Below are 14596 nucleotides of genomic sequence, written 5' to 3' on the forward strand. Positions count from 1 at the left end.
CAGTAATGGGGCACTGGGCACCAGTAACTGAGCACTGGGTACCAGTAATGGCACACTGGGCACCAGTAACAGAGCACTGGGCACCAGTAATGGCACACTGGGCACCAGTAATAGAGCACTGGGCACCAGTAATGACGCACTGGGCAGCAGTAATGACACACTGGGCACCAGTAACAGAGCACTGGGCACCAGTAATGGCACACTGGGCACCAGTAATAGAGCACTGGGCACCAGTAACAGAGCACTGGGCACCAGTAATGGCACACTGGGCACCAGTAATAGAGCACTGGGCACCAGTAATGACGCACTGGGCAGCAGTAATGGGGCACTGGGCACCAGTAACAGAGCACTGGGCACCAGTAATGGGGCACTGGGCACCAGTAATGGGGTACTGGGCACCAGTAATGTGGCACTGGGCACCAGTAAGGGCTGACAGGAGTCTCGATGCTGTGACCCCCCCTGAACCCCTCCCTCCCCGCCCCTTTCCCGGCAGCCCGTGCGGAGGCCCCGCCCCGGAGGGGGGGGGGGGAGGCGGACCGTACCGGGCTGTACTGGGTTATACTGGGTTGTACTGGGCCGTACTGGACTGGGGGGGGCCGGGTCGCGGGCGGCCGCCGCTATGGAGCGGTTCTTGCAGGGGAACCGGGCGGCTCTGCAGGTAGAGGGGGGGCAGAGGTTTGGGGTGCGGGAGGTTTGGGGTGCCCAGGAAAGGAGGGTACAGGGGGAGCTGGGTGCCATGGGGTGCATGGGATGGAGGTGCAGAGGTTTGGGGTGCAGGAGGTTTGGGGTGTCCAGGAAAGGAGGGTGCAGGGGGGAGCTGGGTGCATGGGGTGCATGGGGATGAGGGTGCAGTGGGTTTGGGGTGCCCAGGAAAAGAGGGTGCAGGGGGGAGCTGGGAGCAATGGGGTGCATGAAGAACAGATTACAGAGGGCTTGGGGTGCCCAGGAACGTGGGGTGCAGGGAGGGACCTGGGTGCCCAGGGATGCATGGGCATGGAGGTGCAGGAAGATGGGGATACCCAGAAAAGTGGGGTGCGGCGGGAGCTGAGTGCCATGGGGTGCATGTGTACTTGGTGCCAGAGGCTTGGGGTGCAGGAGATTTGGGGCGCTGATGGGTGGGAGATGGGCGCTGGTGGGTGGCAGATGGGCGCTGGTGGTTGGGAGATGGGTGCCGGTGGTTGGGAGATAGGTGCTGATGGGTGGGAGATGGGCGCTGGTGGGTAGGAGATGGGCGCTGATGGGTGGGAGATGGGCGCTGGTGGCCAGGAGATGGGTCCTGGTGGTTGGGAGATGGGCGCTGGTGGTTGGGAGATGGGTGCTGGTGGTTGGGAGATGGGTGCTGGTGAGTGGCATCTATGGGTGACATCCACAATGAGCGGCTCTGGGAGCTCCGGAGCGCTGACCCTTGCGGGTGGTGAAGGGGAAGGGTCCGGCTTTGGGGGTCTTTGGAGGACGGGAATGTGTTGCTGCCATGCCTGATGCTTCCAACCCGGCAGGAACACGTTCGGAATCACCGGGAGGTCCACGTGGTGATGGGCAACGAAGCCTGCGACCTGGACTCCACCGTCTCGGCGTTGGCCATGGCTTATTTCCTGGCGAAGGTGAGGGTCACCCGTTGGTTGGGGACAAGCGGTGGCTCAGGAGCCACTTCACCGGGTGTCACCGCCCCTACCGCAGAGCTCCTCAGCTTCCAAAGCCACCTTCATCCCGGTGCTGAACATCCCTCGTGCTGACTTCGCCCTGCGGACGGAGACGACGTTCCTGCTGCGGGAAGAGGGCATCCCCGCTTCTTCCCTCATCTTTCGGGATGAGATCGACCTCGGGGGGCTGCACGGCGCCGGGCTGCTCTCCCTCACGCTGGTCGATCACCACGTCCTGCCCAGGTGAGCCGGGGACGTTGGGACAACCGGAGCCACCGAGCTTTGTCCTCCTTGGGTTTTGGACCAGGATGGGTATAACTTCCCATTCCAAGATGTTTTTAGGGTAGGAGAGGAACCAAGCTCTGCTGGAGGTGATGCCCCAGCGCTGTGATGAGGCTCTCACCCTCTCCATCTCACCCACCAGCGCTGACGCAACCCTGGAAGACGCCGTGGTGGAGATCCTCGATCACCGGCCGCTGGAACGGGATCACCGCGGCTGCCGAGTGACAGTCGAGCCGGTGGGCTCCTGCGCCACACTGGTGACGGAGCGGATCGCCCAAGGTCCCCCGGGCGTGCTGGACAGACTCACAGCCGCGCTGCTGCACGGTGAGGACCGGCGGCGTGTGCCGAGCCCCATCGGAAGGGGACGGGGACGGTGACAGCTCCTGGTTGTCCCCTGTAGCCACCATCCTGCTGGACTGCGTCAACCTGAGCCCGGCGGCCGGCAAAGCGACGCCGCGGGACGTGGCGTGCGTCTCCCTGCTCGAGGCGAGGTTCCCTGAGCTGCCGGCTTGCGATGCCGTCTTTGGAGCCTTGCAAGCAGCCAAGTTCGATGTCTCAGGTGTGGGGGTCTCGCTGGGAGCGGATGCCAGGACGGACCCCTCTCCGTGGGGACGAGGACGTAACCCTGTGGCTCACACTCGGCTCCTCTCCTCTCGCAGGGCTGACCACAGAGCAGATGCTGCGGAAGGACCTCAAAGCCCTCGCTGGGGATGAGCTGCTCCTCGCCATCAGCAGCATCTACGTGGACGTGGAGGTGAGGGAGGTTCAGCAGGGGAAACTGAGGCAGGGAGCCACTCGGTGGGGACAGTGGGGCAATGCCAATGTCTCTCCTGCTCCAGGCGTTCCTGCGCCGGCCGGGCTTGCTGCAGGACCTGGATGCTTTCTGCCAAGCCCGGGGCTACGCCGGACTGGTGGCTATGACCATCTCTTTTAACGAGCACAACGAGCCCTCACGGCAGCTCGCCATCTATAGCCGCAATGAGAACCTCCGGAGCACGGTGAGCGGCGGGCTGAGCACCCCAAACCCTCAGCGTGGGGGGGTCTGGGGTTGTTCTCAGTTGCATTGCTTGGCTTCACCCCCAAATCCCCCAATTTGGGGGTACTGGGGGGGGACCCAACCGCCACGCTCCTTTCCCTGCAGATTTGCCGGGCGCTGGAAGAGGCCACGACGCCGTCCCTGCTCCTCCAACCCCTGCCGAGCCCCTGGGACTGCGTGGGCGCCTACGCCCAGGGCAACGCTTTGGCATCACGGAAGAAGGTGTTGCCCCTCCTGCGGGCGGCCCTGGGGGGAGCGGGTGCTGCTGGGGGCCCCGAAGAGGAGGCGATCCCCCCGCCCACCCCGGTGAACAGCCTGGTGGAGGAGTCGCCGCTGGCGCAGCCCGTGCCACCCCTCTGCCCCCAGGAGGTCCTGGAGCGCGTCAGCCGCATCGCTGTGGGGCAGCGCCCCACCTCCTCAGAATGAGAATGGGCGCCCACGGAGTCTGGGGTCCGAACAAGGAGTCTGGGGTCCGTACAAAGAGTCTGGGGTCCGTACAAGGAGTCTGGGGTCCGAACAAGGAGTCTGGGGTCCATACATGGGGTCTCCCCCAAGGAGTTTGGGGTCTAAACAAGGAGTTTTGGGTTTGTACAAGGAGTTTTGTGTTCGTAGAAGGAGTTTGGGGTTCGTAGAAGGAGTTTGGGGTCCATACAAGGAGTTTAGGGTGCATACAAGGAGTTTGGGGTCCGAACAAGGAGTTTGGGGTACATACAAGGAGTTCGGGGTCTGAACAAGGAGTTTGGGGTCTGAAGAAGGAGTTTTGCATTCGTAGAAGGAGTTCGGTGTTTGTACAGGAAGTTTGGGGTCTGAACAAGGAGTCGGGGGGTCTATACAAGGAGTTTGGGGTCCGAACAAGGATTTTTGGGTTTGTAGAAGAAGTTTGGGGTCTGAACAAGGAGTCTGGGGTCCATACATGGGGTCTGAACAAGGAGTTTGGGGTCTATACAAGGAGTTTGGGTCCGAACAAGGAGTTTTGGATTTATAGGAGTAGTTTGGGGTTCGTAGAAGGAGTTTGGGGTCCGAACAAGGAGTCTGGGGTCCATACAAGGAGTTTTGGGTTTGTACAAGGAGTTTTGGATTTATAGGAGTAGTTTGGGTTTCGTAGAAGGAGTCTGAGGTCCATACAAGGAGTTTGGGGTCTGAACAAGGAGTCTGGGTCTATACAAGGAGTTTGGGGTCCGAACAAGAATTTTTGGGTTTGTAGAAGTAGTTTTGGGTTTGTAGAAGGAGTTTGGGGTCCATACAAGGGTTTTGGGGTCTGAAGAAGGAGTTTGGGGTTTGTAGAAGGAGTTTGTTGTCCGAACAAGGAGTCTGGGGTCCATACAAGGAGTTTGGGGTCTGAACAAGGAGTTTGGGGTCCATACAAGGAGTTTGGGGTCTGAACAAGGAGTTTTGCGTTCGTAGAAGGAGTTTGGGGTCCGAACAAGGAGTCTGGGGTCCATACATGGGGTCTGAACAAGGAATCTGGGGTCCGTACAAGGAGTTTGGGGTCCGAACAAGGAGTTTTGGGTTCGTAGAAGGAGTTTGGGCTTCGTACAAAGAGTTTGGGGTTCATACAAAGAGTTTGGGGTCCAAACAAGGAATCTGGGGTCCGAACAAGGAGTTTGGGGTCTGTACTAATAGGTGTGTCCCTGTGTAGGGTCCGGTGGGGTGCCCGGGTGTGCAGCGCAGCAGACCCCTTCATTAGCGCCTGGCTCCCTTCGTTAGAGCCCGGCACCCTCCGTTAGAGCCCGGCACCCTCCGTTAGAGCCCGGCACCCTTCATTAGAGCCTGGCACCCTTCGTTAGCGCCCGGCTCCCTTCGTTATCGCCTGGCACCCTTCGTTAGAGCTCTGTTTCCTGCTGGGGAGGGGCCTGGTTGGAATGCACCCCCCTGCCAGGCTCCTACTGCCATACTGGGGTTTGGTTCCCCCCAGGTGGGTTTTTGGGGACCCCACTCGCACCCTCTTAACGAAGGCGCTGGGAGAGAGTTAATGAGTTCTCGCCGTTCTTCCTGCTCTGGGGGGCTACGGGGAACACGCGGTGGCAGCAAAGGCTCCCGGCAAAGCAATCCCTGAGCACCCATGGGTGAATAAAGGGTATGGACGGAGCGCGGTGCCCGGTGTGTGCGGGGAGAGGGCGAGGGGAACGGTTTTGAGCTGCAAGAGGGGAGATAGAGGTGAGATCTTGGGGAGAAATGTTCTCTGAAGGTGGGGGGGCCCTGGAACAGGTTGCCCAAAGCAGTGGTGGCTGCTCCATCCCTGGAGGGGTTCCAGGCCAGGTTGGATGGGGCTCGGAACAACCTGATCCAGTGGGAGGTGTCCCTGTCCATGGGAAGGGGTGGATGGGCTTTGAGGTCCCTTCCAACCCAAACCATCTCATAGCTCCATGATTCTCACTTGACATCAACCAGAACCCCCAGATCCCATCCCTGGAGGGGTTCCAGGCCAGGTTGGATGGGATTTGGAGCCCCTGATCCAGTGGGAGATGTCCCTGCCCACAGCATGGGGCAGAACTGGATGGACTTTGAGGTCCCTTCCAACCCAAATCATCTCATAGCTCCATGATTCTCACTTGACATCAACCAGAACCCCCAGATCCCATCCCTGGAGGGGTTCCAGGCCAGGTTGGATGGAGTTTGGAGCCCCTGATCCAGCGGGAGATGTCCCTTCCCGTGGCATGGGGTGGGACTGGATGGGCTTTGAGGTCCCTTCCAACTCAAAGCATTCCATGGTTCCATGACAGCTCGCGCTCTTGGCGCCGGCACAAGGGTTTTATTCCAAGGGGAAGTTGTTCTTCCCAAGGGAGGGAAAACCGAACCAAGCATCGGCACTCGCTCACTGACACCAAGCGTGCCGCAGGGCTGGAAAAGCCCAGGCGTGGAGCGTGGCGAAGGGGAAGGCTCTGCCACCCAGGAGGCCCGGCACGCGCATGGTTAATAATTAATCCCAGCGCTAATTAAACTATGTACACCCGCGCCCGAATTCAGGAGCCCGTGCCCCTCCCTGGGTCGGGCCCCGTCCTGCCTCGGCCGGTGCCGGTGAAACCCTGGCGGCGATGCAGGATGGAGGTGACCCCACCATGGCGCCGCCTCCGAGGCGGCAGAGATTCCGCATTGGGGTTTTGAGCATAAAAACCAAGTATATCCTAAAAAAAAGGAGGTGTTTTGGTGGCAGTGGGAATGCCGGCTGGAGGCGGCAATGCTGGCTGGAGGTCCCGCAGCCTCAGCGGTGGAGCTGGCGCTGAGCTGCTGCCGGCACAAGACGGAAGCGGTGGGATTCAATCCCAGTTTTGCACCAAAGCATTGGGGTTTAATCCCAGTTTTGTTCCTTTACGCCCTTCCAGCAGGAAACCGCATTGGCCGCAGCATCAGGAACAGCCTCACCGCCATCCCTAGGGAAACTGAGGCACCTTGGGCTGGCACTGAGAGACGCCGGCGTGGAAACAGGGCAAACCGGGAGAATTTGGCACATCTGGGCTGCGCCGGGGAGGGCAGCCGCATCCTTTCGGCTGGAATCCCGGACGGAGCTGCCGTCCCCGCTTCCTCCCGGAGTCACCAGCCTGATGCCGCCGGGAAGCAGGGGTTTGCCGGGGGGTACACCCGGCCAAAAGGCACCGGGAGCCGGCGAGGACGCTCTGCACGTGTGCTTGAGGTCAGCGTCTCCTCCAGCGTGGGGTCAGGCAGTTCAAGTTTGGGCTGAAAAAGCCAGGAATCTGCAAAGGCAGAGAGGCCGCGTTACGGGAGCGCACGCGCAGCTCCTTTGGGTGCATTAAGGAACGGCGGTGGCTCCGAGGGGCCGGCGGGTGCTCGGTGAGGTACTCACAGGCTACAAGACTCGGGAGTTGCTCCACTGTCGCTCCCGTCCACCCTTAGACCTCATCTCCTGGACGGCACCGGTCTGCGGGGAGGGGGATGAGAGGAGTCAGCACCCAACCGTGATGCCCATCACCCCAAAACTGACACCAACCACCCCACAACTGACACCCACCACTCCAACTGACACCCACCACCCCACCATGACGTCCACCACCCCAAAAATGACGTCCACCACCCCACCATGACGTCCACCACCCCAAAACTGAGACCCACCACCCCACTGTGACGTCCACCACTCCAACATCGATACCCACCAACCAACCATGAGACCCACCTACCACCCAACCATAACACCCACCCCAAAACTGTGTGACCTACCCACCGGTGACACCCACAACCCAACTATGATGCTCACAATCCAACTGTGAGACCCACCACCCAACAGTGATGTCCACCACCCAACAGTGATGTCCACCGCCCAACAGTGATGTCCACCACCCAACTATGATGCCCATCACCCACTAGTGACACCCACCACCCTGTGATTTCCCACCACGCCAGCTGTGATGGCCACTACCGCAACTGTGAGACCCACCACCCCACCAGCGACACCTCCCACCCAACCACGCGCATGGGCACGTACCATGGGCAGCCCTTCACCGGCGGCCATGTCACCAGAGCCGATGTGCGTCAGGTGGACGAAGTTCATAGGTTCCCCGATCATGGAGCGGTCGATCCGTCTCCTCCTCTTCTTCTATGAGCAGATGAAGGCCATCAGCGCTTGGGGACACCACGACTCCCGGATGCCCCCAACCCTCCCTGTGCCAACGCTGCTCACCGGCTGTGGCTTCTCCACGACGCAGCAGCCCAGCTTGTGCCAGAAGTCGCTCATAGTCACGGTGGCCAGCGTCCCTCCGGGCCGGCTGCCAGGGGAGCCGCTCCGGCGTAGGGACCCCCACGCGAGGTCACTCCATGGGGATGGGTCGGGGGACCTGGTTGGGGTGGCCAAGTCGGTGGGGGTGCACCTAGGGGGGGGTTGGCAGAGCAAGGGCATCGGTGGGCATCACGGCTGGGAAGGTGTCACATCAGTTCATGGGGGGATGTCGGGGTGCAGGATCAGCCCCGCTCCCCATCCCAAGGTTGCCCCCAGGGGAGGGATCCAGCGGGGAAACTAAGGCACGTTGGGAAGAGTGGCACCGTCTGTGGGTGTGAATGAGGTGGGAGGGGAGCCAAACCAACCCCAAATCCACTTCCTAGTCATCAAACGGAGCCACAGAGCCAACCCCGGGCATCATACAGACACCCCTGAAAACCCCTGGACATCACGCAGAGACCACTGGGCGACCCCGGGCATCGCACAGAGACCTTTGGGCATCGCACAGTGACCCCTGGGCATCACACAGAGACCCGCAGGGAGTCCAGGCACCACACACAAACCCTTGGGCACCGCCAGGCATCGCACAGAGACCCCTGAGCATCACACAGAGACCCCTGGGCATCACGCAGAGACCCCTGAGCATCACACAGAGACCCCTGGGCATCACACAGAGACCCCTGAGCATCGCACAGAGACCCCTGGGCATCGCACAGAGACCCCTGGGCATCACGCAGAGACCCCCTAGGTACCCACGGGCATCACTCAGAGACCCCTGAGCATCACACAGAGACCCCTGAGCATCGCACAGAGACCCCCTAGGTACCCCTGGGCATCACGCAGAGACCCCTGAGCATCGCACAGAGACCCCCTAGGTACCCCTGGGCATCACGCAGAGACCCCCAGGGAGTCCAGGCACCACACAGAGACTCCCCGGGCACCCCTGGGCATCACATAGAGACCCCCCTGGGCATCATACAGAGAGCCCTGGCATCGCACAGAGACCTGCAGGCACCGCACAGAGACCTCCAGGCACTCTCTGGCATCACACAGAGACCCTTGGACACCTCCCAGGCATCGCACACAGACCTGTGGGCATTCCACAGAGACCCCCGGGGACCCCTCTATCACAGAGAGACCCCCAGGCAGCCCCTGGCATTGTACAGAGACCCTCAGGTATCACGTAGAGACCCCTGGGCATCGCAGAGAAACGCCCGGGGACCCCTTATCACCACAGAGAGACCCCCAGGGGCCCCCAGGCACCACACAGAGACCCCCGGCTATCACATAGAGACCCCTCAGGCAGCCCCTGGCATTGTACAGAGACCCTCAGATATCACAAAGAGACCCCTGGCATCGTACGGAGACCCCCGGGGATCCCTCATCACCACACAGAGACCCCTGGCTATCACATAGAGACCCCCAGGCAGCCCCTGGCATCGTACAGAGACCCTCAGATATCACATAGAGACCCCTGGGCATCCCAGAGAGACCCTCGGGGACCCCTCATCACCACACAGAGACCCCCAAAGGCCTCCAGGCACCACACAGAGACCCCCGGCTATCACATAGAGACCCCCAGGCAGCCCCTGGCATTGTACAGAGACCCTCAGGTATCACGTAGAGACCCCTGGGCATCCCAGAGATACCCTCGGGGACCCCTTATCACCACAGAGAGACCCCCAAAGGCCTCCAGGCACCACACAGAGACCCCCACGGCTATCACAGAGAGACCCCCAGACAGCCCCTGGCATCGTACAGAGACCCTCAGGTATCATATAGAGACCCCCAGGCACTCTGAGCACCTCCTCGCCACCCAGAAGCGCTGTCCCCATGGCCAGGACAGGATCTGGCCCCTAACGCGGTGCAGGGGGATGCTGCAGCAGGATGGGGGGCGGAGGTGGCCGTGACAAATCCCAACTCCCTGAGCCAGGCAGCTATAAATATCCCAGCCTTTCTGAAAAGGGGCCAGAGGCTGAGCTCTTCCGCTCCGGCGCGGAAAGCAGATGGGGGAAAAGAGAATGGGGGCTCTGCCCCAAATGATACTGGAAGGGAGGGGAAGGTAGAAGGGGTGTGGAAAGAGGGGGTCACCCCCAAAGTGCAGGTGTCCCCCCCCCCACAAAACTCACCCACCCAGGGCAGGCCGTGGCCTGAGCACAACCCCGTATCAGCCACCGGAGAGTCCCCACGCCGGTGTGGGCGGCAGCTAGCGGCTGCGCCGAGGCCACCCGAAGTTTTGCCGTAGTGGCTGACGGGTGCCGGACCCCAACGCGCCGGAAAACAGGAAAAGTCCCTTCCTCTGCCCTGCACCGGCGACACCGGATGGGTCCAAAGTCCGTAGCGGCCGGACAGTGCTTCCTGCCCGTGGCAGGGAGGAACGGGGCCTGCAGCTGCCCAGAATGTGGTGACACCCCACCCTTGGGTGCCGAGCCGTGCTCCGACCCCGCAGGATGGCATCACCCCGGCACCGGCTCCGTTCAGGCCTCGCCAAGGCCAGGATCTGGCATTGGGGGTCACTCGGCAACCCCAGGCTCAACCCCACGGCCACCATGCCCTTGGCATTGGGGCAGAGGGTGGAAAGGGGTGCCCCGCTGTGCCCACTCCCCTGCCAGCCTGGGGGGGGGCTGAGGGAGCCCCCCCAGAACCCCCTTTGCCCCTCACCCTGTGGCGCTTGGCCCCCGCCTGCCAGCGCAGCTGCTGAGAACGGGCAGGTTGTGACACGTCCGGGCGGTGTTAACCACGGCCGTGCCCACGCCGGACCCACACAGCCGCCCCCCCCCGGGCCAAATCCAGCCTTTCCCCCTCCCCAGCGCCGCGGACGGACAGACGGACGGATAGAATGGGGTGGGGAGGGGGGGGGGGCTGCTTGCTCTTTCTACCCCATTTCCTTAGGAAATGCAGCTGCTGCCACGGCCCCCGCCATGACGCCCCGGCTCGCGGCCGGATCCGGCCGGAAAGGCCTTGGGGAGGGGGTACCCCCAAATTCAGCATGGCAACCGCTCCCCAGAGGCTCTGTGGGAGCCCCAGGAGCTGGCTCAGCCACGTATAAGCCACCAGCGAATCCCCATGCCACCCCCCCAAGGGGCTCCAGCCGTTGTGACCCCCCCCCCCCCAGCTCAAACCCTTCCTACCCCCCTCAAAACCCCCCACTCCGGCACGTACCGTGCCTCACGTCCTCGCGCCCGGTGAAGGGTGACGGCTGGATCCGGACGCTCTCCGGCTGCAGGCAGTTGGCGTTGAGGGTCTTGCAGGCCGCTGTTTCCCCCCACCTCCCCAACTCGGGGGTCTCGCGTCCCCTCAGCGCTCGCCCACCCCTGTAATGAGTTGTGTCCGGTCTCAGCCTACCTGGGCACAGGGGTCTTGGCCCCGCGGTGGCCCCGGCGAGGGTGGCTCACGGCGTGGCTCGCGCCGGCACACACAAAATGACTTCCCTGTTGGGAAACCACCGCTCGGCGGCTCTGCGTCACCGGTGGGGGACGGGGAAAAGGAGTGAGGGGGTCTAGGGGGGCCAATTCAGGCCTCCCAGCATGGAGGTTACCCGGCCCAAGGGTTCCCACTGGGGTCTCCCTGAGCTCAGAAGTGAGGGTGGTGTGAGGGGATGGGGCTGTGCTGGGTGAGACTCCCCCCGGGACCCCCCTGCCCGCAGGCCTGGGACCCCCACAATCGGTGGCAAAATGGGGGGGGAATCGCCCATGTGTGAGATGGGCTGGAAAGAGGGGGTCCCAGAAGGGCTGCGGGGTTCTGGAGGGGCTGGGGGGGTCCCAGTAGGGTTGGGGGTCCTGGTGTGTCTGGGGTTCATGGATGTCTCAGCAGAACTGGGGGTCCCAGCAGTCCTGGTAGAGCTGGGGGTCCTGGTGGCGTTGGGGGTCCTGGTGGGGCTGGGGGTCACAAATGTCCCAGCAGAGGTGGGGGTCCCAGCAGTCCTGGTAGGGTTGGGGGTCCTGGTGGGGCTGGGGGGGGTCCTTGTAGGGATGGGGTGTTCTGGTGGGGCTGGGGGTTCCTGGTGGAGTTGGGGGGGTCCTTGTAGGGATGGGGTATTCTGGTGGGGCTGGGGGTCCTGGTGGAGCTGGGGGGGGTCCTTGTAGGGACGGGGTGTTCTGGTGGGGCTGGGGGTTCCTGGTGGAGTTGGGGGGGTCCTTGTAGGGATGGGGTGTTCTGGTGGGGCTGGGGGTCACGAATGTCCCAGCAGAGCTGGGGGTCCCAGCAGTCCTGGTGGGGTTGGGGGTCCTGGTGGGGCTGAGGGGTTCCTGGTGGAGTTGGGGGGGTCCTTGTAGGGCTGGGGGTCCTGGTGGGGCTGGGGGTTCCTGGTGGAGTTAGGGGGGGGTCCTTGTAGGGATGGGGTGTTCTGGTGGGACTGGGGGTCCCAGCAGCCCCAGTAGGGCTGGGGGGGGTCCCGGGGGTCCCAGTACGGTTGGGGTCCCAGCAGAGCTGGGGGTCCCGGCAGGTTTGGGGGGTCCCAGAGCTCAGAAGTTCCTGCAGGTTTGGGGATCCCGGGGATCCCGGCAGGTTTGGGGGTCCCGAAGTCCAGGAGTCCCGGCAGGTTTGGGGGTCCTGAGGGTCCTGGCAAGTTTGAGGGTTCAGGGGTCCCGGGGTCTCGGGGATCCCAGCAGGTTTGGGGGTGTCCTGGGGGTCCCGGCAGGTTTGGGGTCCCGGGGGGGGGTCGCCGGTCCGAGCAGACGCTGCAAGGGGGGGGTCCTGCCGCCGCCTCCCCGCGCCCTCCCCCCCGCTCGGGGTCCGTTCCGGGGGTCGCAGCCCCATTACCTGCCCCCCCCGCCCGTGCGGGTCCCGGTGCGGGTCCCGGTGCGGGTCCCGGCGGTGCGGGACGCGGCTGCTCCCCCCGCCCGGCCCCGAGCACAGCGCCCACCCCGGGCACCGCCGGCACTGCGGGGGGCGGGAGAACGGCGGGGGGGGAGGGGGAGGCATGGGGGGCCCCGGCGTCCCAGAGGGGATGGGGGTTCTCAAGGTCCCAGAAGGTTGGGGGTCCCCAGGGACCCAGAAGGGATGGGAGTCCGCAGGATGCCAGAAGGGATGGGGGTCCCAGAAGGGATGGGGGTCCTAACGGGGATTGGGGGTCCCCAGGGACCCAGAAGGGATGGGGGTCCCAGGGGCCCAAGAAGGGATGGGAGTCCCAGAAGGGATGGAGTTTCTGGGGTCCCAGAAAGGATGGGGGTCCGCAGGATGCCAGAAGGGATGGGAGTCCCAGAAGGGATGGGGGTCCCAGAAGGGACGAGGGTCCGCAGGGTCCCAGAAGGGATGGGGGTCCCAGGGGCCCAAGAAGGGATGGGGGTCCCATAAGGGATGGGGATCCTGGGGTCCAAGAAGGGCTGGGGGTCCCAGAAGGGATGGGGATCCTGGGGTCCCAGAAGGGATGGGGGTCCACAGGATGCCAGAAGGGATGGGGGTCCCAGAAGGGATGGGGGTCCCAGAGGAGATGGGGGTCTGCAGGGTCCCAGAAGGGATGGGGGTCCTAGCGGGGATTGGGGGTCCCCAGGGGGCCAGAAGGGATGGGGGTCCCAGGGGCCCAAGAAGGGATGGGGGTCCCAGAAGGGATGGGGATCCTGGGGTCCAAGAAGGGCTGGGGGTCCCAGAAGGGATGGGGATCCTGGGGTCCCAGAAGGGATGGGGGTCCACAGGATGCCAGAAGGGATGGGGGTCCCAGAAGGGATGGGGGTCCCAGAGGAGATGGGGGTCTGCAGGGTCCCAGAAGGGATGGGGGTCCTAGCGGGGATTGGGGGTCCCCAGGGGGCCAGAAGGGATGGGGGTCCCAGGGGCCCAAGAAGGGATGGGGGTCCCAGAAGGGATGGGGATCCTGGGGTCCCAGAAGGGATGGGGGTTCTGGGGTCCCAGAAAGGATGGGGGTCCGCAGGATGCCAGAAGGGATGGGGGTCCTAGCAGGGATTGGGGATCCCCAGGGTTTCCAGAAGGGATGAGGGTCCCAGAAGGGATGGGGATCCCAGAAGGGATGGGGGTCCCAGAAGGGATGGGGATCCCAGAAGGGACGGGGGTCTGCAGGGTCCCAGAAGGGATGGGGGTCCCAGAAGAACTGGGGGTCCTGGGGCCCAGCGGCACTTGGGGACGCCAGCAAGGCTTGGGGTTCCGATAGGGATGGAGGTAACAGGGCTGGGGGTCCAGAGACTCAGTGACATGTGGGGCTTGGCAGGGGTCCCTGGCAGGTCTGGGGTTGATGGGGGTCTCAGTACAACCGGGGGTCCCTGGGGGGGGTTGACACAACTGGAGTCCCAGGAGAGGGCATCCTGGTGGGGCCAGGGGTCCCCAGGTGGGGTGTCCAGAGGCTCTGCAGACCTGGTGATCTCCACATGGACGGGGTTTTGGGGAGCCCTGGGAGGGTCCCAGGGGTCCTGGTCACACTGGGGTTCTCCCAGTGCTCAGCTGCACCCCCAAGCCTTGGTCCCACTTTGTCCATGGATATGAACGAGCACTCGGACTGAAGTGGAGAGGGTGGAACCCCCAGAGCACCCGTTGTTGTGCGTTGCACCACTGGCAGATCAGGGCCCTTCCGCTTGCACAACGCCCACCGTGGCGCTGCCACTGCCACCACCATGGTCCCATCACTGCCGCTTGTCATGGTCTCACTGCATCATCCAAAGCGGTGGGACCAGCAGGGAGGGAGGGGATTCTGCCCCTCTGCTCCACTCCGTGAGACCCGTCTGGAGCCCTGTGTCCAGCTCTGGAGTCCTCAGCACAGGGAGGACATGGAGCTGTTGGTCCAGAGGAGGCCACGGAGATGATCCAAGGGCTGGAGAACCTCCTACATGTATGAGGCCAGGATGGAGAGTTGGGGGTGTTCAGTCTGGAGAAGAGAAGGCTCTGGGAGACCTTAGAGCAGCTTCCAGTGCTGAAAGGGGCTCCAGGAAAGCTGGGGAGGGGCTCTGGATCAGGGAGTGGATGAGGGGAACGGTTTTGAGCTGGAAGAGGGGAGATTGAGGTGAGATCTTGGGGAGAAATGTT

The 14596-nt window shown here is 63.2% G+C and overlaps 3 protein-coding genes across 8 annotated transcripts in view; 1 reads left to right on the top strand and 2 right to left on the bottom strand.

The window, feature by feature from the left end:
- Nucleotides 1-12396, bottom strand: part of ARNT (aryl hydrocarbon receptor nuclear translocator) — an 87721-nt gene extending 75325 nt beyond the window's left edge. The window contains exon 1 of the mRNA XM_054050866.1: nucleotides 12391-12396. The gene's annotated coding sequence lies outside the window, so the exon portion shown is untranslated. The remainder of the gene's footprint in view (nucleotides 1-12390) is intronic.
- Nucleotides 532-3694, top strand: PRUNE1 (prune exopolyphosphatase 1). Its single transcript, XM_054050904.1, has 8 exons — nucleotides 532-658; nucleotides 1497-1601; nucleotides 1678-1883; nucleotides 2065-2246; nucleotides 2323-2481; nucleotides 2582-2676; nucleotides 2762-2920; nucleotides 3064-3694. The coding sequence occupies exons 1-8, from the start codon at nucleotides 620-622 to the stop codon at nucleotides 3382-3384; spliced, it is 1266 nt and encodes a 421-aa protein (XP_053906879.1). The 5' UTR covers nucleotides 532-619; the 3' UTR covers nucleotides 3385-3694.
- CDC42SE1 (CDC42 small effector 1) lies at nucleotides 5659-11099 on the bottom strand. 6 transcript variants are annotated; one of them, XM_054050934.1, is made up of 6 exons: nucleotides 10973-10990; nucleotides 10790-10847; nucleotides 7592-7745; nucleotides 7397-7507; nucleotides 6761-6835; nucleotides 5659-6650 (listed from the first exon to the last, which is right to left on the bottom strand). In XM_054050934.1, the coding sequence occupies exons 3-5, from the start codon at nucleotides 7643-7645 to the stop codon at nucleotides 6764-6766; spliced, it is 237 nt and encodes a 78-aa protein (XP_053906909.1). In that variant the 5' UTR covers nucleotides 7646-7745; nucleotides 10790-10847; nucleotides 10973-10990; the 3' UTR covers nucleotides 5659-6650; nucleotides 6761-6763. The 6 variants fall into 6 exon arrangements, with proteins under 6 accessions (XP_053906909.1, XP_053906910.1, XP_053906911.1 ...); XM_054050935.1 differs by lacking the exon at nucleotides 10790-10847 and having other exon boundaries at nucleotides 7592-7778; nucleotides 10973-11099; XM_054050936.1 differs by lacking the exon at nucleotides 10790-10847 and having other exon boundaries at nucleotides 10973-11093.
- Nucleotides 12397-14596: the final 2200 nt, after the last annotated feature.

This window comes from Cuculus canorus, chromosome 28, assembly GCF_017976375.1.
Source record: "Cuculus canorus isolate bCucCan1 chromosome 28, bCucCan1.pri, whole genome shotgun sequence".
Classification (NCBI taxonomy): Eukaryota; Metazoa; Chordata; class Aves; order Cuculiformes; family Cuculidae; genus Cuculus; species Cuculus canorus.

Excerpts from the sequence above, each read along its gene's own strand:
- PRUNE1 (XM_054050904.1), top strand. The coding sequence starts at position 620 with ATGGAGCGGTTCTTGCAGGGGAACCGGGCGGCTCTGCAG. Across the intron at positions 2,482-2,581 it reads AGCCAAGTTCGATGTCTCAG|GGCTGACCACAGAGCAGATG; the intron begins GTGTGGGGGTCT and ends CTCCTCTCGCAG. Across the intron at positions 2,677-2,761 it reads GCATCTACGTGGACGTGGAG|GCGTTCCTGCGCCGGCCGGG; the intron begins GTGAGGGAGGTT and ends CTCCTGCTCCAG.
- CDC42SE1 (XM_054050935.1), bottom strand. The coding sequence starts at position 7,645 with ATGAGCGACTTCTGGCACAAGCTGGGCTGCTGCGTCGTGGAGAAGCCA. Across the intron at positions 7,508-7,591 it reads TCGTGGAGAAGCCACAGCCG|AAGAAGAGGAGGAGACGGAT; the intron begins GTGAGCAGCGTT and ends ATCTGCTCATAG. Across the intron at positions 6,836-7,396 it reads CCGGTGAAGGGCTGCCCATG|ACCGGTGCCGTCCAGGAGAT; the intron begins GTACGTGCCCAT and ends CCCTCCCCGCAG.